Source organism: Capricornis sumatraensis, chromosome 1, assembly GCF_032405125.1.
Source record: "Capricornis sumatraensis isolate serow.1 chromosome 1, serow.2, whole genome shotgun sequence".
NCBI lineage: Eukaryota > Metazoa > Chordata > Mammalia > Artiodactyla > Bovidae > Capricornis > Capricornis sumatraensis.
In genome coordinates this window covers 144,864,550-144,887,874 of record NC_091069.1, presented here as the reverse complement: position 1 = coordinate 144,887,874, position 23,325 = coordinate 144,864,550, and the positions used below count along the sequence as shown (strand labels likewise).

Below are 23,325 nucleotides of genomic sequence, written 5' to 3'. Positions count from 1 at the left end.
TTGTGAAAGTTTCATTCTTTTTTTATGCTTTCTAAGTAATGGGAATAATTCAAGAAACTGCTTTTAGAATATAGTTATATTCATAATTATTAAGGAAACTATGATAAGATTGCTGAAGTAATATTTTAAAGAAATGTGTCACATGATTTTAGTTGACTGAGTACTTTATCTCCTCTTCCTGTAGTTAGGTTGACTTTGGAGAGGGAGTAATTGCTTCTGTTTTTGAGTCATGATGCTACTTTATCAAATTTTCTCAGAGCCATACATTGTTGGAACTAGGGCAAAAAAAATTGGAATTTTGTGGGAATAATGGAAAGGAAACATTTGAGACTGATTATGGAATCCAAATTTTAAAATATTTTAATTGGATAAGCATGTATATTTAGAATTTAATCCATTAGATATATACTCATTAAATAATTCAACTCAATTGATAGAAATTTTATTATTAAGGAACACTGAAATTTATTCACTGATATAATTGTGCCCTTTCAGCACTCTGATTTCCCCTTTAAAATGTGGTTTTCCCCTTTAACATCTCAGAGCAAAGACTATCTTCTAGTGATATAGATTGGAGACAGCCTTTCCTTGCTATCAGAATAATTATGAGAGAGAAGAATTAATTATCTCAGACACTTTCGAGGTATTCATTTCTCACCATTCACAAAAGCTTGGGCTCTAACATCAGATAAAATTGGTCAAGCAATTGTTTTCTTTCAGTATTTATTATTTAGTTTAAACTTTTTATTGAGGTATTATATGTATATGTATATATACACACATACACACAGAGAGAAATATACATGTAATATACATATATCTTACATACACAGCTTGATGAAGTTTTGTAAGCTGCTACCTGTGTAAGAAACACAAAGAACAGCTAATGCTTTTTGTTTCTTTTCTCGCAAATTTCTTCAACTCTGTTTCCCAAGATCAAGTACTTATGCTGCCCCAAAGTTAGCAAGTTCACTTTTTTTCACTCTACAATACTTCTGACAGAGAATGAATTGTTCCCCAACGTAGTGAATCAGTGTGCTGTTGTATTCCAGACAGAAAATATGCAGAGCACAACTCTTTGAATTACTGGTTTAGCATGTTTTTACAAAGAGAAGGAAATTATCTCCATAATAGGATCAACTTCTAGAAAATCCTGACCATACACAGATTCAGGTTTTGGCAAGATAATATATGCTTCACATCAGCAAAATGTGATGAATATGAAAGAGAATAGAAGTCCCTACTCAGAGCAAAATGCTTCTTTTAAAATATAATCTGAGTTCCTTAAATTCCTAGTAAATTGTGATCTACCCAACAAGCTTTACTCCACGTTTACTTCTTTATACTATTTCCTTGGAATTCTCAAGGCTAGAAAGTTTATTCTATGACTTTTTCTTTGTTCTATTTTAGGTAGGTTTGTGCCTATTACAAATGATGCCTCTATTACTATTACTGTTGTACATAGAAAAGGAAAGAGTCTGGGATTCTTTCTTGCCATATTTAATAATTATCTGAAATCTTAATTTTTTATTTAAATTACCTTTATTTTAACTTAACTCGGATGACTAGTAGTTATACAATTATTTTTCCTGTTTCCTGTTTACCTTTTTTCAATCATTCTGCTTTACTGGTCCCTTGGAAACTTTAATGCTGATTTTCATTAAAGTATCATAAGGCCATGAATTGATATATGTATATGTTATTTTTCAGTCCAGCATTCTTAAGATTTTTACCCTTCCCTGTAGTAGCTACATATATGTTCAATGTCTTAATAGCAACAGGCGTTGTCAGAGCTCAGATTGCCCCAAACACGTGGGTATATCTTTTAAACTCTCCTTCTATGTACTCCAGTATAGTGATTTGTACAATTAGAGTTTTGGAGAGCTTTTAAAATTAAACTAACAGATACATTTAAAAGTTTTTGATTTTACTTTCCTTTACCACACATGAAGACTTAATTATGTTAGAAATCATTCAGATACTATCTTGTATATCTCTGTGAGTGATTCCTTCCTGACATATATGAAATCATAGGGAAAATTTGCTCTTTGATGGATGAACCAATCATGGATTAAACATCTTTTATTAATCATATATGGATACAGAAGAAAAAAAAAGAATCTTCATGTTAGATTATATAGTGTATAAAAGGCTCTGAAACAATATGCCCAATATTTGTACGTGTGTATTCCAGCATTTAAAAGAGCTTTCAAAACAAATGCCAAAAGATGAAAAATTTATCAAAGCATATGCTCATTTCGAAAAAATGTTCCACGAATAAGCAAGAAACTAAAACAGCTTGATTTAAGTACACATGGAGCCAGAGATAATACAAGAAGAGCTTAATCCTGCCCTTTTTTATCTTTTCTAGTGAAAGAGTTGTCTCTTTCAACATACTGCTATTTGCCAGTTCGAGAGTGAAAGGAAAACATGATCTTCAATATTTCTCACTATTCAGGCTCTCTCTTTGTCCATTGTTCAGATTTTCAGCTGAATTTGATTTCCGGACATATGATTCAGAAGGTGTTATCCTGTATGCAGAATCTTCTGATCACTCATCTTGGTTCCTGATTGCGCTTCGTGAGGGAAAGATTGAAATTCAGTTTAAGAATGAAAAGACTGTCAAAATGACGACTGGAGGCAAAGTTATTAATGATGGTTTATGGAATATGGTATGTTTTGCAGAACTCATAAAGAATCATTCCACTCTGATGCAGTTTGTATAAAATCATTAATCATTACTTTAATAGTGATACCAAACAAAAATAAGTTTGGGTTTATCTGATATTCTGTGAAGTGTATTCTTCACACTGTAAATACCTGAAATGGTCTGAGAAATTATTTTCTCTCAACAGTGTGGATTTCCCATAACTGAAGTTGTTTTCAGTTACTAGCTTTTTTAAAAACAACTATTTTGTCTTTAACTTTTGACCTTTTTTAGTGGCTGTCACTGGTGAACTGTGATATTGCACCTATAAGGTCAAGGGTTATGCAAAGGTAACACTGATCTGGGACAACTACAATGGATAGCCATCAATATTTTTAATGTAAAAGAGAAATACACGTAGTAACAAAATTAAAAATTTAATTTAATTTTAAATATTATCATATAGATTAATAGATTTATACAAATAGGATGGCTGGAACAAATCAGAATGCTTAGAAACTAGCATTTTTAGTTAATCCCTAAAAGTGAGTCTTTATTTGAATAATCAAGAATAGAACTTTAATCTACTGTATTCAAATGGAACTTATCTTACAGAAGGGATTACTGTTAGTCTACAGAGGGCAGAATGTCAATTAAATCAATGCTACTTTCAGCAGAGAAGAGCTGAGAGGATCAGCTTCACCTTGGAATGTGGTACCCCAAAGAGACACTTTCTAAGTCTGTGGGAACTGACAAGAAAGGTCCATGTTAAGCAGCCATGTAAAGTCTTCACTAAATTATTTCATTGTATTTATCCACTCTTGCAATCATATATTCAATAAGGATTTAGTAAACATGTTTAAAATGCTATATTCCTGAGTCCCAGGGGCTGAAACCACAGTAAGAGACTGTCCATGTTCTTTGAGGTTAGACTCTCAGAGTTCAATAGTGGATGTGGCCTTGTGAACCAATATGGTGTAATGTGAAATACGTTACAGGAAAGTGTCATAAAGAATAGTTGGGTGCAGATGTGGTTCGCCGAAAAGGGGGCTATCTGTTGATTGGCAGCCATGGATTTTGGGCTCCTAACTTTGAAAGAATTGTGGCTTCACAGGATCAAATGCAACTGTCAGAGAAGTTGTTAAAATTCTTTGCCTTATGTTGCATATTAGTATAGTTTTTCTACCACGTCTTACCCACTACATCTGTATCTGTAATATTTGACGCATGCAGCTATTCCTCCAGTAAACTGAAGAATACCCTTTAGTGCCCGATGCCCCTAAATCACCCATCTAAAACCACTAAAATCACTTTTGCAGTAAAAGAGAGTAAACAGGATTCTTTTTTCAATGAGTATATACAAATTGGAAAAATCAGCTGTTTGAAGGTGAATTTAAGTACATTTCTAGGTAGGATATAATGTATATAAAGAAGGTAAATATTTATCTGTGAAGTGATCATGAGTTCCAAGTAGTGTTTATTGAAGAATTGTTCATGGGCTATATCTTGTTAAAGATAGAATTTGGGTTGAATGGAAGGCAGCTGTTCAGTTTCTCCTGTATTTATGATTCTTGTTAAAAAGAAACTATGATTCAATGATATGCCCATGGTTTTAGCTAAAGCATTTAAATTAAAATCTCCCTCTATAAACTGAATACAAGCTTATAGAAAAAATAAAATTTAAGAACATTAGCAAGTCAGAGAGAAACTTTGGTAATAAATTTGCTGCTGTTGTTTTTTCTTCAAATTGTAATTCAATATTTTAACAATTTTTGCATTTTCCACCCCGCTGATAAATAGGATTTCTTTTTTCACTCCATACCTTTTAAATTTAAAAGATAGTATGGTGGCATGGTAGTCCTACTAACTTATAATCCTGATGATTTATTAATGAATTATACTGTTTCAAACAAATTTATGCAACACAGAAATTATTTAAAATAAATAAATATTTTAAATAAGTATTTAAATTTTAATTAATGACAAAGTGATTAAGTTAAACTAACCTATAAACTGGACTATTCACTTTATTGCAGTTGTTTTACTAATTTTAAATAATTTTTTAAAAAATATGTTAAAAATAAGAAATGACAATGCATAATTAGAATTGTTTTATCATTCAGGTAAATAAAATTGAATGTATAATGATTGTCATTAGAATGGCTATAACTGTAGGAATATTTATTCTTATAAGCGATTATTGATAACTTAAAAGTGATTATTATATTTCATAGCTGGGTATAATCCTAATATTGGTGGAAAATGTATAATTTGTATAATTTCATTTATCCAACAAAATATTTTATGAGCACTTTGTGTGCTATTCCTTCTTCTAGGTGGTGGGGATGCAATAGTGAATAAAACAAAAGCCCTTGCTCTTATGGAGCTTGCATCTTGGTGGTGAGATGAAAACCACAACTGTGTCAACAAATAGCTATGTCAGGTAGTGATTAATGCAATGAGGAAAAAGAAAAGCAAGGCCAGGCAGTAGAGAAGGATGATGGTGAGTGTGCATATGGAATCAGAAAAGTCATCTCTGATGGGATTGCATTCAATCAGAGACGCGAGGGCACATGACAAGCAGACATTTTGGAAAGAAGATAATTCCGTGTCACATGAACAGCAAATACAGTCTTAGGCTAGAGGATGTGTTCGTTTTTATTTGAGCAGCAACATGAAAGTGAGTGTACATGCAGCGCAGTGAAAAAGGGAGAGTAGTAAAAACTGAGGTCAGAAATGTGGTCTGGAATAAGACCTTGGATTTTGTAAGTAGAAAGACCTTTGATGATTTTGAGAAGTGATATGATCTAATTTGCATCTTAAAAGATGATCCTGGTTAGGACCTAATGACTTTGTGGAAACTGTGGAGAGTAAAGATAGTGGCTCAGTGGTAAACAATCTGCCTGCCAATGCAGAAGACACGGGTTCAGTCCCTCAGTTCAGTTCAGTCACTCAGTCGTGTCCAACTCTTTGCGACCCCATGGACTGCAGCGCATCATGCTTCCCTGTCCATCACCAACTCCTGGAGTTTGCTCAAACTCATGTGCATTGAGCCAGTGATATCATCCAACCCCCTTCTCCTCCTGCCTTCAATCTTTCCCAGCATCAGGGTCTTTTCCAAGGAGTCAGTTCTTCGCATCAGGTGGCCAAAGTATTGGAGCTTCAGCTTCAGCATCAGTCCTTTCAGTGAATATTTAGGACTGATTTCCTTTAGAATGGACTGGTTGGATTTCCTCACAGTCCAGGGGACTCTCAAGAGTATTCTCCAACACCACAATTCAAAAGCATCAATTCTACGGCGCTCCACTTTCTTTATAGTCCAAGTCTCATATCCATACTTGACTACAGGAAAAACCATAGCTTTGACTAGACGGACCTTTGTTGGCAAAGTAAGGTCTCTGATTTATAATATGCCGTCTAGGTTGGTCATAGCTTTTCTTCCAAAGAGCAAGTGTCTTTTAATTTCATGGCTGCAGTCACTGTCTGCAGTGATTTTGAACCCCTCAAAAGTAAAGTTGGCACTGTTTCCACTGTTTCCCCATCTGAAGTGATGGGACCGGATGCCATGATCTTAGTTTTCTGAATGTTAAGTTCTAAGCCCACTTTTCCACTCTCCTCTTTAATTTTCATTAAGAGTCTCTTTAGTTCTTTGCTTTCTCCCGTAAGGGTGGAATCAGCTGTATATTTGAGGTTATTGATATATGAGGTTCAGTCCCTGGTCTGGGAAGATCCCACTTGCCTCGAAACAACTATGCCCATGGGCCACAACTATGGGCTTTCCTGGTGGCTCAGACAGTAAAGAATCTGCCTGCAGTGTGGGAGACCCAGCTTCAATACCTGGGTCAGGAAGATCCCCTGGAGAAGTGAATGACTACCCAGTCAAGTATTCTTGCCTGGAGAATTCCATGAACAAAGGAGCCTGGCAAGGCTATAGTCTGTGGGGTTGCAAAGAGTCAGCCGCGACTGGGTGACTAACACTTTCACTTTCACAAGGATAAAACAGGATATGGGATTAGGAGACTATTGCAATAACACAGTGAAAAGATGACAGCTTTGACTGCAGTGTTGATAGTAGGAGTGCTGAGAAGTGGTCAGATTCAGGGTATATTTTTAAGATCCAGCCTTTAATTTAAGATAGACTAAAACCTTTTGGAAATTCAGCATAAAGAGGGCCATAAAGACACCAAGATGAGTTATTGTCAATCTGTGGTTTTAAACTCTATCACATCCAATATACTGCTCTAAATATTATATTAAAAAGAATATAATTTATTAAAAATATGTTTCAATATGTAAATACTTAAATTCAAGTATAATATTTGTCAAAGCTTGCTCCTATACATAGAATAACATAAAAGCTACAAATGAAGGCTTATGCGGGGGTGTTATTTTACTTTAGAGCATAATTTTTCCCTTCCTGTGGTAGTGCTTTGATATGCCTATTGTCTGGTTACCCTGATTGATAAGTAAATGCAGAGTTTGCATTTTGAGTCCTACAGTTTTACATGAGGAAATTGCAGCAATGGTTCTTCAAATTGCCTTTATAAGAAAAAAAATTTTATTGTTTACCACTACTTCCAATTTTTTTAGAAACCCAAACTACTTTCAAAATTGGAAAAACCCAATTTAATTTAATGTATTATGCTTTCTTATGACCTCAACTACTTTTGAATTTTGAAACAAAATATAATTTAATAAACATAATACTGAATGTACTAGCTTCTCTTATTTATATTAAAATTTATTTACATTATTGATTTCATATTTATACTATCAGACAAATGCAAAATAAGGGCACTTAAAAGTTTCCTAAGATTCTGTAGAGTGACTCTCTTTTTTTTAAACTGTTAATTTTATGGCACACTGGGATTGAAAGATATATATTATAAATGAATGTTTAAATGTGATAGAAAAATACTGATTTTTAAACTTTAAAATATGGTATTGATTTAGTTTTGATCAAGAATTATCACACTAAAATGAATTTTTATCACCTTTATACTAATTTGACATGTTAAATGTATTGGAACAAATTAACAAGTGCATTAAAATGATTACTTTGGAAAATTATGCACTGGAATAATAACAGGATTTTTCAATCTTAGTGTTTAATATGAAATGCAGCAATGTTTGGTTGTTTGATAATTTTTGTCTTTTTAATTGTAGGTCTCTGTGGAAGAATTAGAACAAAGTATTAGTGTAAAAATAGCTAAAGAAGCTGTAATGAATATAAATAAGCCTGAAAGCCTTTTTAAGCCCACCAATGGGTTTCTCGAAACCAAAGTATACTTTGCAGGAGTACCTCGGAAAGTGGAAAATGCACTCATTAGACCGGTAATGATCCAAGCTTGTATCATTCATCATGGATGAAATCTTTCATCTGTAATAGATTTGAAAATGTATTTTTTTGAGAGTCAAATGAAGTTATTTTGTTGAACACACCAACTGTGAAAACTTGAATTGAACATGGAAAAATAACATTATCAACCTTTGAAATTATAGTAAGGAAATAAGAAAATGAATGTAGTGTTTTTGAGCCTGTTTAAATTCCCAGTATTACTCATGGAGAAGTAGATTTTTAAAAATTCTTCAAGCATCAGTTAAATATTAATATCATAATAGTCCATACTCAGCCATTAGACATATAAATGTGTATATTTGAGTCCAAAAGTACATTATTTTCTAGAAGCCAGTCAAAGTAAGATTTTCTTAGGTCTGTTTTAGGACTAAAATTTGGGAGACAAGTATAGCATGTAAGGTGGAATTTTAAAAAGAAAATCTTTGATGGGAATAAAACTGCAGCCTGTCATAAATTGAAGCTAGATATAATAGATGATTTTTCTATATGTGTTTGTCTAACTTCTGTGGAAAAGGTTCATGAAGAAGACTGATCACTGACCTTGTAGAGTTTAAAATTTTTCATTTGAAGTCATGGATCTGCCAGTTTTACACTTACTGATTTAATTTAAATATTTACTATTTTATATATATTTCAGTTGCCTTAGCTTTTCAAAGATTTGTGATATGATATAAAATCTGAGTTAGTTAACTCATGTCAGAGTGAATATACCTGTCCCTTTGAAATTGATAAATCAAGACATTTTAAAAGTAAAATAAATGATTCAAAAAGAATCAACTATCTGTGAAATGGCTACACATCTGAGTGTGGCTGGATGCTTTGGTGAGATTAAAGAATGCAAAACATGTTTGTTCCTGAAGAGACTTCTATTTGATGGCAAGACAAACCTATGTTGTAAATACAGTTAATGAAAAACAAAAGCAGCTGAGAACCCAGGGCCACAGCTAAAAGCGTACATGGAACTAGAAAGCAGAAAAGTTAGTGCCCGGATGATACAGGAAAGTCAAGTGGGGCTTGAGGTGTTAAAAATCAGTAGGATAGGTGTTAAAAATCATTAGGATCCCAATGAAGGTCTCTGATGTTATAAACGCACTTTTACTGAAAAAGACTGTCATCTGCAGGAGACCTTGAAAAAAGTTTAGATAAAATTCTAAATATTTTTAAATGTCATCAAAGAAAGAATTTTGCCCTTAAATGAAAACCTGTATCCAGTAATATAATCAATAAATATAGTAATATAATCAATAAAGCCCCCCTTTTTTAAGTTTAAAATGCATTCATTGGTCTATATTTTATATTGTTAGATTAACCCTCGTCTAGATGGATGTATTCGAGGCTGGAACTTGATGAATCAAGGAACTTCAGGAGTAAAGGAAATCATTCAAGAAAAACAAAATAAGCATTGTCTTATCACTGTGGAGAGGGGTTCCTACTATCCTGGTACTGGAGTTGCTCAGTTTAGCATAGATTATAGTAAGTGATCTCCTATTGTATCTTTCTCTTCTCACTAATGTTTAAATTTATTCATTAACAAATAGCAAAAATTCCTTGCTGTTTTGAATTGAAACTAAATCTGTGTCATATCTAAAACTGGTCGTATTGATTGCTTTTTCTCTTGACTATGGATTATTTTTCTTCTGTATTTAATAATTTTTGGCTTAAAGGTGGGTGTCAGATAAAACAATAGAGACTGAGATAAGTCATATTAAAATTTCTATATAAGCATATCTGTCCATTTGCTAGACTCTTAATGAGAGGGCTTGAATCAATCTAGTCAAGAGTTAAACTGCTTAGGTTTTCTTGTTTTCATGCTGCTGCCGCTGCTAAGTCACTTAAGTCGTGTCTGACTCTGTGTGACCCCCTAGACTTGTTTTCATGACTACCCTTCAGATTCCTTTAATATACATTGTGCTTAACTTAGCGTAATGGCTGCTTTGCCAGAGGACCACTCTTTATCAATTTATACTTTTACCAACAGAAGAAAGTTTATGCTCAAGATTTGTTTCTAATTAGAGAGTTGAAAAAGTAAATCTTATAGTTTTACTTATCCCAGTTTCTATTGAAATTGAATATCTCAGCATATTCTTACTAGATATTTGTGTATCTTAATTATTTTGTTGGCTTCTGTGTCATTTTCTGTTTTATGAGTTCATTATTTGAACTACTAACAGTATTTAGTATGAATTTAGGGTTAATTTGAATATCTCTGATTTAAGAAAAAGTCATATTTTAACTTTATTTGCAGCCTTAAAAGTATCACTACAGTTTTAAGGAAGCATCTTACTATTGCTCTCTGTTTTCTTAATGTAAATTAATACAATGTCATTAATTTTAGCTCTGTTCTAAATATGAAGTTTTTTTTAAAAAATATGTTGAGTTGATGATTGAATATAGAAAGAAACTAGGCCCATGATAATTTGTTCCAGTGGAAAAAAAGCTCTGAAAAGAAAATGAAAATAGTTTTATTGTACCTGAATTTACTTTCATAAATAACTAACTGGTTGTTTCATAGACAGCATAAACGTGGCCTACTTTATAATTAATATTTAATGCTACATTATAATTTCTCCACATCTGCATGTTCATTTTGAGTTTGTTAATGTCCTACAGTAAATTTACTTACTTCAAAATGATTATACAGGTTTTTTTTTTTTTTCTTCTTGGGTGGAATTCAAAGGATTATAGTGAAAAATGTAATAGTACTAGATGTGGCTAAAGGGAAGAATATCTTGTCAAAGGAGAATTATTTTCTCCATTCACATTCACCCTTTTAAAGCCTCAAAGTGGTATTTGGGCTATTGTTATACATTTCTTTGTATTAAATGGGGAAGACTTCATTCAGATCTTAAGCTAATATTTTCAGATTATTAGTTTACAAATTATTTCAAATTATTAGAAATCAAACTGTTTTGAAATCATATTAGTTCAGCAAATATTTGTTAAGTGACTACTGAGGAAAGCAGTAATGATAGAGACTTGCGGAGCTTGCCCTCTAGTTGTGTAGACTATTAACCTAATAATTAAGAAAAAGAATGTTAAGTATTATGATAAGAGAATTACAGAAGAGTTCCTATTAGAATTTCAAAGTTAACTGTTGACTTCAGAATATTTCTCTATTATCAAACCATCCCACACCCCTCTGTATAGAGATCGGACTTTTCTTTCCCACTGCTCTAACCTAACTCCTATAAGGCAGAGAAGTACTGGGCTGGGGTTGGCAGCTGTAGTCACATTTTCCCTCAGAAATATTACAATAAATTTGTTGAACTTTCTTGTATTTTATAATACAACCACTCTGAGATTTGAGCATTGGAGAATATGTAAGACAGAAGGGAGAGCTGTTAAAGAGCAACTGGAAAATTCATAATAATTCTAAACACCACAATCCAGAATTCTGTTGTAGGAAAAACTAAAGGATGAGGTTCCATCTGTGTGTTTCTTGCCTGCATTAAAAACTATTTTCTTTTGCTCTGTTTTGCCTAGGTTATATAGATCATTGGGAAAGAACTAAATTCTTTAATATCACTCAAAGATGGCTTTGAATATTGATAAGATTAATTCCTCTGGTGCACTTAAGAGTACATTGATCCTGCTTCTGTTTCATTGTTTAAACAGAGAATGAATCCAATCCTGAGGCTTGGCAAATCAATGTGTCCTTGAATATTCGCCCATCAGCAGGCACCGGTGTTATGTTGGCCTTGGTTTCCGGTAACACAGTGCCCTTTGCCTTGTCCTTGGTGGATTCCGCCACTGAAAAGCTTCAGGTAACTTTACTCTGAACCTTTATGATCCTTATTTTGTAATTTTAAAAAAATCAGTAACATGGATAGAATAACAGTGTTTACCTCAAAGTGGTGTTTTGAAAATGAAATGAGATAACTTATATAAATTATTTGGCATGTCATTAAAGATTGAATAAATATTCATTATTGTTACTTTTTTGCTGGCTTATTTCCAAGGTTTGAACCGAGCGGTTAAGGGGATAGGGGAGAATGGAAAAACCTTTGTATTGTATCTATAGTTTAGATTAGACAGACTCCCACAAAGGCTGCTTGGAGCCTTCTCTGAGTACATAGAGATCCACCCTTATTCAGACTCTTTGAAGTATCATGGGAATTTATTTGTACTAACAGAATAGAAGTCAGTCTGATTGCAGTCCACTCTGAAATATTCAGTGTCTAATTATAATTTTTTTGTGCTTTCTGGTACTCTTAATCTTTTCTCCCATAAATAAGTTAGGAAAGATTAGGGAAAACTAAAACCAGTCTACTTGGCTTCCCTCTGGCAACTCTGCCTTGAAATTAGAAGAACAGGAAACACTCTCAGATAAAAGAAAACATGAGAGTTATCAGAAGGGCTGTATTATTCAGCCTTCTGTTAGAGGCTAATAATTCTGTCCTTGTGTCATCCACAGTGGATTCCAACAAGTTACAGCAAGTAGCTTTCGTTTGTGTCATGGTTGACTTGGATGTTCTCTGTGGCTTGTAGAAAGAGACATATAATTGAATAATGCCTATAGTGATAAAAAGAGATGCTGTTTGCAACTTAAGGGATGGTTGTGGGGAGTTTCTGATGGTTAACTGTAAGCAACCTGAAAAAAATCCTCTTAAGTTTTGTCTCCAGTCGACTACAGGATCTTGCTACATTTGGGTTTCAGCTAATTGTTTTTTTTAAAAGCAAAACGGAAATCCTGCCTTCAACACTACATTCAGTTAGTAGAGGAGGTTAACACATGCCGTGTCCTTGAGATTTATTTTATCTTGTCTATGTTTTCTGTGTTTCTGTAAATACCTCAGACTATCTTTCTGCTATCTGGAAAGCATCATAACACCCACCTCCTTAGTTTTGATTTTATTTTCTCTCCCTTTTTATATTTCCTCTATATGCTAGTAAGCTATATGCATAGGTGACTCTTGGCAAGGTAATTTAGTGTATCAGCAGTTTGAAACATTCAGAAAGTAATAAATAAACACACACACATATATATGTATGTATATATATTTGACAACCTTCTGATAAATACTCTGTAACTTACTGTCCTGGTTTTTCTTTCTCAGAGACTTCACTCAGTTTGTCCCAAGTCTGCAGGATTTCTTGTGTGGCACAAATAAACCTTTCGGTCTTGCTGGATGTGCTTACTAAAGCACTTTAAGTTTTCTAACTATTTTCCCCAACAAAGAATGATTCAGCTCCTTCCTTTTCCATATGTAAGTTTTAAAATTGGGAAGGCTCATAAAAAGAAACTTATTGCTTAAGATACTACTTAAGTTCCCATTGGTTTCTTGAATTTTCAGAACCTGCTGTACATTCACATCTTAGCTAAACCTGGAGTTTGTAAAACTAATGTATATTCAAAAATAATGATTATGATAATAGAAGTTTTTTCATTTAAACTTGAAGGCTCTATCATATTTTCCCCACCTCCCTGAAATTCAGTTTTTTGAATTTTAAAACCAAAGTCTCTTTTATTTGGCATTACTGTTAGTATTTGTTTATAATGAGTCTTTGTTCTTCAGGATATCCTGGTATCTGTTGAAAGTATGGTAATAGCTCGGATAGAGGCCGAAAGTCTATGTTCTGATCAGCAAACCTTTCTGGAAATCAGAGTCAACAGAAACAATTTGGAACTATTGACTCAACTTAGAAAGGATAGCTTCCACTCTGAAGACTTTCAAAGACAATTTGCCATCTTGGATGAAGCAATGAAAGGAACAGTGGCCACTTACCTGGGCGGCCTTCCAGGTATCTTCTCACTTTGTCTTCAGTTTTAAAAAGCGTATTTTCAATGAAATTGATAGTATTTTAGATATGCAATGTTAGCAAAACAGCATCTGTATATATAGAGCATAAGTAATTGTAGTAAAGGGGTATCAGAAGGGAGGAGAAAATTCTAGTAACCATTATTCTTTTTCTGGGGGCTTGCATGAACATTTTATTGGTCATTTTTATTTAATTTTTTTAATGGTAAACTGAAACTAAGCTTTCATGCATTTGACTATCCTAGCGAGAAATGATTTGCCATTTTTATTTTATACTCACAGTTGTCTTCTGAGTTTAATATTTATTCTTCAGTTCAACCATCACTCACCCAATATTCATTAAGACCCTATGTCTCAGGCAATAGAGACACATCAATAAACAAATGGATACAATCTCTGCTGTTAAGACCTTTACCATCTGGTGACAGAGGCAGATATTAAACAACTGATTAGGAAAATATTTTAAAAATTAAAATTTTCATAATTTCTATGAAGGAAAAGTTGGGGTTGCTTTTAGAGCCTGAAAAATGAGACCTTGATCTGGTTGTGGGGTCAGGAACAGGCTCTCTGAGGAAGAAAATAAGATACAACTCTGATATTTGAAGGGTTAAATGAAGTTTACCAGGTAATGAGGGTGGAGATTGGAGCTAGAATGCAAATTGCCCATGGCAGAATGGAAAGGGGTTGACATGCTTGAGGAATGATTAGAAGGTCAGTACCGTGAGAGCATATTGAGCAAGGGGGTGGTCATGCAAGAGGAGGCTGTGAAATGGGTGGTGGGTGGGATTATTATAGACCTGGTTCAGAGTCCTGCATCTTATTGGAGCCATAAGAATCGTTAAAAAAAATTTTAGACAAGGAAGTGGTATATCAATGATTCAGTTTAAAAAAATTCCCCTACATGATGGATGCAGATGGACAGGGGGGAGATATAAGTGGATGAGATGAGTTGGGGGCTAATGAAGCAGTTCAGATGAAGAAGCGGTTACAGTAACAGTGGTGACAACTATACTGCCTCCAATGGTGCATAACACACAGTCTGGGCATTGTTCAGAGTGTTTCAAGTGTATCATTTAATATTTAAAGTAGTCCTGTGAGGAAAGTACTTTTGTTATCTCCATTTTGCACATGAGGAAGCTGCGGAAGCTGTTGGACTGGGGTGATGTTGGTGGAGATAGTATACAGTGAATAGATTGGAGATATATGTGAGAAGCAAAGCTAATAGAAATTAATGATTGAAAGAATCTCTTAGGCATTTGGCATGAGCAGTTGCATAGGTGAAGATTCCACTTACCAAGATGGGGAAAACTGGAGGAAAAGTGGTTCATATGGGAAAATATGACATTGGCATCAACATTGTACTTTAAATGACAAAAAAATTGAGGCAGAAAGTTTTTGACAAACATTTTTGAATAGTTTGGTGTCTGAACTTCTACTAATCTTTAAAATACTTGAACTGCTCAGTGTGTTCATTTCCCATATATGGAAATTTTCTCTAGGTTTTGGGGGAATATAATAGACTGTAGCAGAATCCCCTGGTGGTCCAGTGGTTAGGATTTGGTGCTTTCATTGTTGCACGTGCGTGCATGCTAAGTGGCTTCAGACTTGTCTGACTCTTTGCAGTCCCATGGACTGTAGCCCGCCAGGTTCCTCTGTCCATGGAATTCTAAAGACAAGAATACTGGAGTGCTTACCATTTCCTTCCCCAGGGGGTCTTCCTGACCCAGGGATTGAACCCACTCGCTTGCATTGGCAGGCACGTTCTTTACCACTAATCCACCAGGAAAGCCCTTTCATTGCAGTGGCCCAGGTTAATCCCTGGCAGGGGAACTGAAATTGCCAAGCCAAGTGGCACAGCCAACATATATATATATAAAAGATATAGTAAATAGATTATAAAAGTTATAAATAGATCCGTTAGATAGCTATATCCATTGATGGGTATACCTGCATAGTTACATTAATGTGGTTAATTATTAGGAAGTATAATTATGGTTCAAATGAATAAATTCTAAATACATTGAAATCCACCTACTACCTTATTCACAAATTAGTTGAATGTAATTTTAGGAAATCAAACAAACAATGAAAGAGTTCAGAACTAAAAGTGTCAGAATTTCTGTGGTTCCAGGACTTTGTCAACAGCACTGAGGACTAATTTTAAGCAAGATGTGTTTAGAAAGCATGAGGAAAAATTGAGAAAAAGTTGAAATTGAGACATGAAGAGTGTGAACGAAAAAGCAAGAGAGCTGCAGAAAAACATCTATTTCTGCTTTATTGCCTACTGAACTGAACTGAACTGAAGAGTGTGAACTAGGGAATGGATAATTTCTTAACTGATATGCAAAATAGACATGCTAAGTCATATATTATGAATTAAAAGTCAGGTGAAATAGGTGATTCCAGGGATATTTATAACAATGGTATAGCCTATGATAGTCAGCCAGACTTGAAACTGTTTCTTAATAAATGCTGAGCCCATAGAAAAGTATGGATTTATTCACTACATTGGCAAGTTAGAAGTGGGAAATTTGAAGTATCTATATATATATATATATATATATATATATAATTATATATTTGTATAAGGTACTGGGAGGAAGAATAAGAGCTGAAAAATATCCATTGGGAATTAAAAGTTATGGAGATGAGATGCCAAGAAAAGAGGAAGCAAGTAGAGAGATGGCTGTTTTGAAGATGAACCATAGTTCTCAGGAATCCAAGGATGTTGCCTAAATATTGAGTTGATAAGGCGAGTAAAAGTGTAGTAAAGCCTTGAGGCCCTATTCACTGAAGTATTATTAAAACTGTTATTTTTCAGAACACCAGACATTATATAATAGTGAATTCCCTATTATGACCTGCTACTGTATGCTCAGCAAGACACTATTTCTTTGGAAAATACAGAAATCTACGTATATTCCAGCAATTATAAAATAGACATATTTATTGTGCCATTTAAAAAAGATTTCCAAATAGCTATAATTTTGAATTGAAAAAAATGTCTTAATAATGATTAACCTATCGCTCAGATTTAAGGAGAAAATAAAGTAGAACACCACAAGTAAGAATATGCTATTTTCTACTCTTTCTAAAGCATGTTTATTTATCTGAGGTTTGGCTGGAACTTTTACAAAATCAGAGGAACTAAGCTATGCTGAATTTAGTACCAAACACAACACCTTATAACACTGAAGTCAATTAATATGAACTTACTGAACAGAAGTACATTATTGACTTTTCCTTTAGGATTAGAATTTAATTGAAAATGAGCAGTCTGAATAATTCCTCTAACTATAAGCAAGTAAGATGCTAAAAGTCTTGGGCTAATATTTTAATATTCTGTTTTAACAGATGTTCCATTCAGTGCCACACCAGTGAATGCCTTTTATCAAGGCTGTATGGAAGTGAACATTAATGGTGTACAGTTGGATTTGGATGAAGCCATTTCTAAACATAATGATATTAGAGCCCACTCGTGTCCATCAGTTTGGCGGAATACAGAGCATACTTAAGGCATTTTTTCTCTGCTGATAATATCTTTTTCCTGTGTGTAATTATACTTATGTTTCAATCATAGCTAAAGTGTTTTACCTACAATGTGCATATCTCGATTATTTTGTGGTACTTTAACCTTCCTGGAATTTTAAAAAGGTCCTTTTTCAAGAAAACAAGATTCTCTTGTGATATGAATCACATTAAAAATATTCTTACCTCTGTTGCTGTCTAGAAATTAATGAAACCTATAAAAAATTTTAATTTGAATTTTTTGTGACAAATGACATTTCTTCTTTTTTTTATGTTTGTAAAAGTAAAGTTTAATTTTATCATCATGAACTAGGATTTAAATATGTTTTGTTTGTGGGAGGGGAGGCGGGGGGAGGAATCAAGGAAGTTAAACCTTTGTTAGAATACAAACAAAAGTACATGTGACTAAATTCCATTGTTACCGGTCCTCCCAAGTCAGTCTTCAAATAAGGGACCTTCTGCCTGGTGTAACTCGAACCAATAGGAGACCGAGTTTGGTTCTTCAGAAGCAAAGGAAGGTTATCCTTGGATCAGAGAATGAGAGGTGGGAATTCTAGCTCTAGAGTACAAGCTCCTCTGACAGGCTGTGGGCCGGGCTGCTTTTCAGGGATCTCCTTTGTAAAGTGGGAGGAGGGTGGGATGCGGTGGGAGGGGGTGGAGTTCTAGCAGAGCAGACTCAGCTTTGCTATTCATGCTCCAGAACACAGCGTGGAGGGAAGCGTCTCTGCACGGGGGCCACCACCTCCGCCATCTTGAATTGAGGGTCCTGCTTGGTGTTTCTGCACACAGGCCCCTTACCTGAGGTGTTGGCACAGCCAGCTCACAGGAGGAACTCTGATCTGAAGGGCTATGCATGAGGCCGCTGTTTGTGGCCCCTCTCTATGCAGCCCCCTGTGAACAAGTGAAACTTAAGCACAAAGAAGAAGGTTAGACTTTATTTTATTACCCAGATTCTGTTTTTATATCCCAGGAACTGTTAATTGGTTTTGCTGCTGACACTGTTAATCAGAGGAGATACTTTGTTTTCATTTTTACTTAATGAAAGCAGAAGAGTTAAGTGTGAATTAAGTGTGAATTGAGTGGAAGGCCTTAAAGCTTTATTCCAAAACAGTCCCTCAGGGAAACCAGCTTTGAATTCATCTTTCTGTTTTCACATTTGAATTAGATAATGAGTGGGCTATTACTGAATTACATAATGAGTGGGACAAATTTTCATAAGAGCAGCACATGAATTTTGCTGGTTAGTGACTGGATTTTATGAGGCTAATATATTGTGTTGGAATGGGTGTAGAAACCTGGGGTGGGTACATTCCTTAAATCTGGCTGCGTGAGTGACACAAGTGTAGATGAGGAAAGGCAGAACCTAACGATGGAAAGAACAAATGAGAGAATGAGTGATATGAAAGTTTCTGGTTTTCCCGGAATCAAACCTTAATTACCAGAGTACAATCCCAGAATGTGATTGTTGAAGAACAAAAGGAGCTATGAAAACTAGAACAAATTTTAATGAAAGGATAAACCACAGAGGGACACAGTTAATATTGTGTCTTTGTAATATCCTTGCCTGGAGAATCCCAAGGACGGCGGAGCCTGGTGGGCTGCTGTCTAGGAGGTCGCACAGAGTCAGACAAGACTGAAGCGACTTAGCAGCAGCAGCAGCTTTAAAGTAAGGAGGTAAGATTTATATATTTATTGGTAATGCATTTCAAGTAGCAGTTTTATTCTTCTCAAACCTACCATTCACATTAGATATGTAGTAGGTGTTTCACTGAGTTTTAGAAAGTAAACTTTTTTCCACTATAGACATTTTACATTATGTAAGACATAATTAACTGGTGATATTTTGAAAATTTATATGAATAAAATCTATATTCTATCAAGTCTTTGAAGAGAACATAAAATTACATAATATTCATGTAACTCTCATGCAGCACAGTAGTGTTTTAAGAAAGACAAATGAAGCTGTAATATTTGATTAGTAGTTATGGTTGAATTGTGGACTGGAGCTCAGAAAGGAAAGAGAAGCGAAAGTAACATGCTGAGTGTTTGACACATACCAGAAATTGTGCTAGATCATTTTACTGGATATAATTTCTCCCCTGGCTACCACCATGCATAGTGGATGGTGAATTTCAGTGAGCAACTATTGATAATTACAGTGGTGTAAATAAGTAAGTGAAGACGCTCAGTCGTGTCCGACTCTTCGCAACCCCATGGACTGCAGCCTCCCAGGCTCCTCTGTCCATGGGATTTTCCAGGCAAGATTAATGCAGTGGGTTGCCATTGCCTTCTAGAGTTATACTATTACAATCATTGATCATATATCTAACTATACATTTGATTAACTGCTTGTAAATAAGTAAGGAAGTAGTAACACTGGAAGTAAATGGAAATTCTTAAAAAAGAAAAGAAAAAATGGATTTTCTTTCAGAAGGAGTTCTCTAATTCTCATTCAATCATGCCCAGATACAAGGGTCGGTATGGGGGTCAATTTCACCTTTCCCATGAAAAACAGAAACTTTCCAACATGCAGTGATCTTCACAGAGGTTCCAGAGACTCATTTATAAACAATATTTATCTTTGAGATGCACTTAAACAATGGCTTAGAAAGAGAAAGGGTCTGGATCTTTGATCTTTATCTTTGCCAGGATACACAGGCTCTTAAAGAGTGGTAGAGAACAGTGGTTTCATGAAGGACAAATAGGATATTTGGTGCTTTTTGAGCTGTGTATATTGAGAAAATCTAAGTGACAGGGTCATTACAGAGTCCCATACACCTTACCATTTGCAGAGATGGATTGCATATCAGTGAAATAATGGTTAATTTATGAGAACAGTTATTCACCTTTTTCTCCTGTTGGAAATTGTAATTCAAGTCTCAGTCACCATATGTGAGTCTTATAACGTATTTCAAATTTTTTATTTTTCATTCTGGAACTGGTATTATTGCTGGACAGAGGACTTTTTTCAAAAGTGTGCTTAATAATTGCCTTTATTTCTTTTAGAAATCCTTTAGACCTTTAATCTCTATAGTCAGTGTAGAAGAAGACTGTGTTATTTAAAATATTTTCACTTCAGATGTCTTGATATTGTTACTGATAGTATGAGCTTGGGAGAAGACAGGGACTCTGGAAACTCCAGGGACAAGTGTTGTAAAAATCTAATTTGTTCATCAACAAATATTCTTCAAGCATCTAGTCTGTGCAAGTGAAACTGAAGATGGTAAAATGTCTGAAGAGCTTATTTCAACTGAATAGAAAGTGGTGGTACTCAATAGCCCTGTGAAAGTTAAAGTGTTCATCTCTCAGTCGTAATCCAGCTCTTTGCAACCTCATGGACTGTAGCCCGCTAGGTTCCTCTGTCCATGGGATTTCCAGGCAAAAGTACTGGAGTGGTTAGCCATCCCCTTCTCCAACCCAGGGACTGAACCTGGATCTCCTGCATTGAAGGCAGATTCTTTACTGCCTGAGCTACCAGTTTGAGGTAGACCTCAAACTTGTGTTCCTTGAGCAGTCCTTTTAGATTGTCTCAGAAATTGAAGCAATACAACTTAATCATTGTTCCTATATAGGAGTAGTTTGTTTCTTACAAATAAAACTGATTTGACAGTGATCTTGCACATGGGTTACTTGCCATAGCAGGCTTCTAGCTTTCACAGAGAACTTATATTTGAAAAATAATTCTTGTCCTGTAGAAGAGGCATTGGTCAGAGGTTCATCCAGTGATGGGCTTGGGTCCAGCCCAGCCCATGGTTATCTTGCAGTCATGTTTACAGAGTGTAGGTGAGGAGCAGTTACATGAAACAGCATCCTATGAGGCCAGATTACCAAAACAGATTATTGAACCAAGGTATGTGAAGCAGAGGATCAGAAATAGAGGGGAACTGAGCTTAGAGCAGTTTGAAACAAGTGGCAGGACATTGAGGCTGGGAGACAGTTCCCGAGCCACAGTCTGCTACTTTGTCAGTAGTTTAGACCTGCAATTACTTTGTAGATAAGGATAGCATCCAGAGAACTTACTGACTCAGTCTTTGCTGACCTACTTCCCAGGAGAAGCCCTTTCCAAAAAGAATCCTAATTCTGTGAGAGAATAATGTGACCAAATTTGAACTTTACTAGTGAGAAATCATCTTTCTTGCTCAAGTTTTAAATGGTGGAGTCTAAAGTCTCTTTCTGTTAACTTGTCTCTAGATGGAAGAACCACTTGTTTAACTCTGATTATTTCTCTAAACTGATTTGAAGAAAAGGAAGATGAGGATAGTATCTAGCTGATGTAGGAAGGATCTAACATTATTATCTGTGGTTCACAAAAATAAACACCTTACTTATTTAAATATAAGTAATAAATATAAAATAAATAAAATGCAATGAGTATAAAAGTTTAAACAAAGCATTTTGGACACTGGAGCTGAGGCTGGAGCCTTCAGAGGTGAGAGTATCTTCCTGAGCCAACTTGGCATGTATAAGGTAGCCAAAGAAACTAAGAGCTGGCTCTTCTGAAAAACAGGCAGTCTTAGACTTCTTTGTATATGTAGCAGGTTGGCAAGCTGAGATTCAAACCCAGGATGTCTGGCTCAAGAGTCTACAGCCAAATTCAAAAGTTTATATTTCACCGATATTCTTAACTAGTTATCCTATCATAATATACGTTAGTAAATAACTGGGTAGAGAAATGTTATATTGTTATATAGTGAATGTTATATTGTTGGAGTGAAAAAATTCTGTCTCTAACTGTACATATAACCTGCGGTGTCAGTAGAGTTTTAGTTGGTAATAATATCAGCTTAACGGTTTTAAGACAAATGTATGTTATTTAATTCAGTTAAACAAATGCTGATAATGACTCTAAAAACTGACCTACAGTGGACCCTCTGTAGGTTCTGCATAGGCAGATTCAATCAGCCACGGATGGAAAATATTTGGGAAAAAACTTATTCCAGAAAGCTCCAAAAAGCAAAACTTGAATTTGCCACACACTGGGTAACTATTTACATAGTATTTATATTGTATCAGGTACTATTAGGTTGGTACAAAAGTAACTGCAGTTTCAGACTGTGAATTTTCAGTCAGTATAATTAGGCTCACATACATCTTTATTAGTCAAAATAAGAACCATTACAATCAACACATTTTTGCCAAAGAGAAATAAGTTTGTTTATTCCTGTAGGGTAAAAATCTATGCTTCAGGATTTGATGAACTCTTGGAAAGCATTTTCTGCCTCCTGCTGGCTGTGGAAGCCTTTTCCCTGCAAGAATTTGTTGACATGTTTGAAGATGTGAGAGGTTGTCATTTGGTGAGAGGGCAGGTGAATGTGGCAGTTGGGGCAAAATTCATTCAACTTCTGAAGCATTGATTGTGCAACGTGCAGTCGGGCATTGTCATGGAGAAGCACTGGGCCCTTTCTATTAACCAACACAGGCTGCAGACGTTGCAATTTTCTCATCAATTACACCTCATCAATTTGCCAAGCATACTTCTCAGATGTAATGATTTCGCTGGGATTCAGAAAGCTGTAGTGTATCAGACGGGCAGCCGACCACCAACACTGATCATGACCTTTTTTTGGTGCAATTTGGCTTTGGGAAATGCTTTAGTTTTTTCTTCATCCAACCACTGAGCTGGTTATCACCAACTGTCATATAAAATCCACTTTTCTTTGCACAGAAAATGGTTTGTTGTTGCGTACAGAAAGAGAAGACGACCCTTCAAAATGACAATTTTTTTGATTTGTGGTCATTCATGAGGCATCCACTTAATTAGCTTTTTCACCTTTCCAATTTCTTTAAATGGCAAAGTACCGTAGGATGTTCAATGTTGAATTCTTCAGCAACTTCTTGTGTAGTTGTAAGGGGATCAGCTTCAGTGATTACTCTCAATTGGTCATTGTCAACTTCTGATGGCTGGCCACTGCACTCCTCATCTCAAGGTTCTCATCTCCTTTGGAAAACATCTTGAACCACCACTGCACTGTATGTTCAATAGCAGCTTCTGGGCTAAATGCATTGCTGATGTTGCGGGTTATCTCTGCTGC

At 35.1% G+C, this 23,325-nt stretch overlaps 1 protein-coding gene across 1 annotated transcript in view; it reads left to right on the top strand.

Moving 5' to 3' along the window:
* Positions 1-17,590, top strand: part of PROS1 (protein S) — a 69,084-nt gene extending 51,494 nt beyond the window's left edge. The window contains exons 10-15 of the mRNA XM_068971789.1: positions 2,483-2,672; positions 7,814-7,981; positions 9,311-9,479; positions 11,622-11,770; positions 13,523-13,748; positions 17,120-17,590. Coding sequence (XP_068827890.1) covers positions 2,483-2,672; positions 7,814-7,981; positions 9,311-9,479; positions 11,622-11,770; positions 13,523-13,748; positions 17,120-17,280 — 1,063 coding nt within the window. The 3' untranslated portion in view covers positions 17,281-17,590. The remainder of the gene's footprint in view (positions 1-2,482; positions 2,673-7,813; positions 7,982-9,310; positions 9,480-11,621; positions 11,771-13,522; positions 13,749-17,119) is intronic.
* The last annotated feature ends 5,735 nt before the right edge of the window (positions 17,591-23,325 follow it).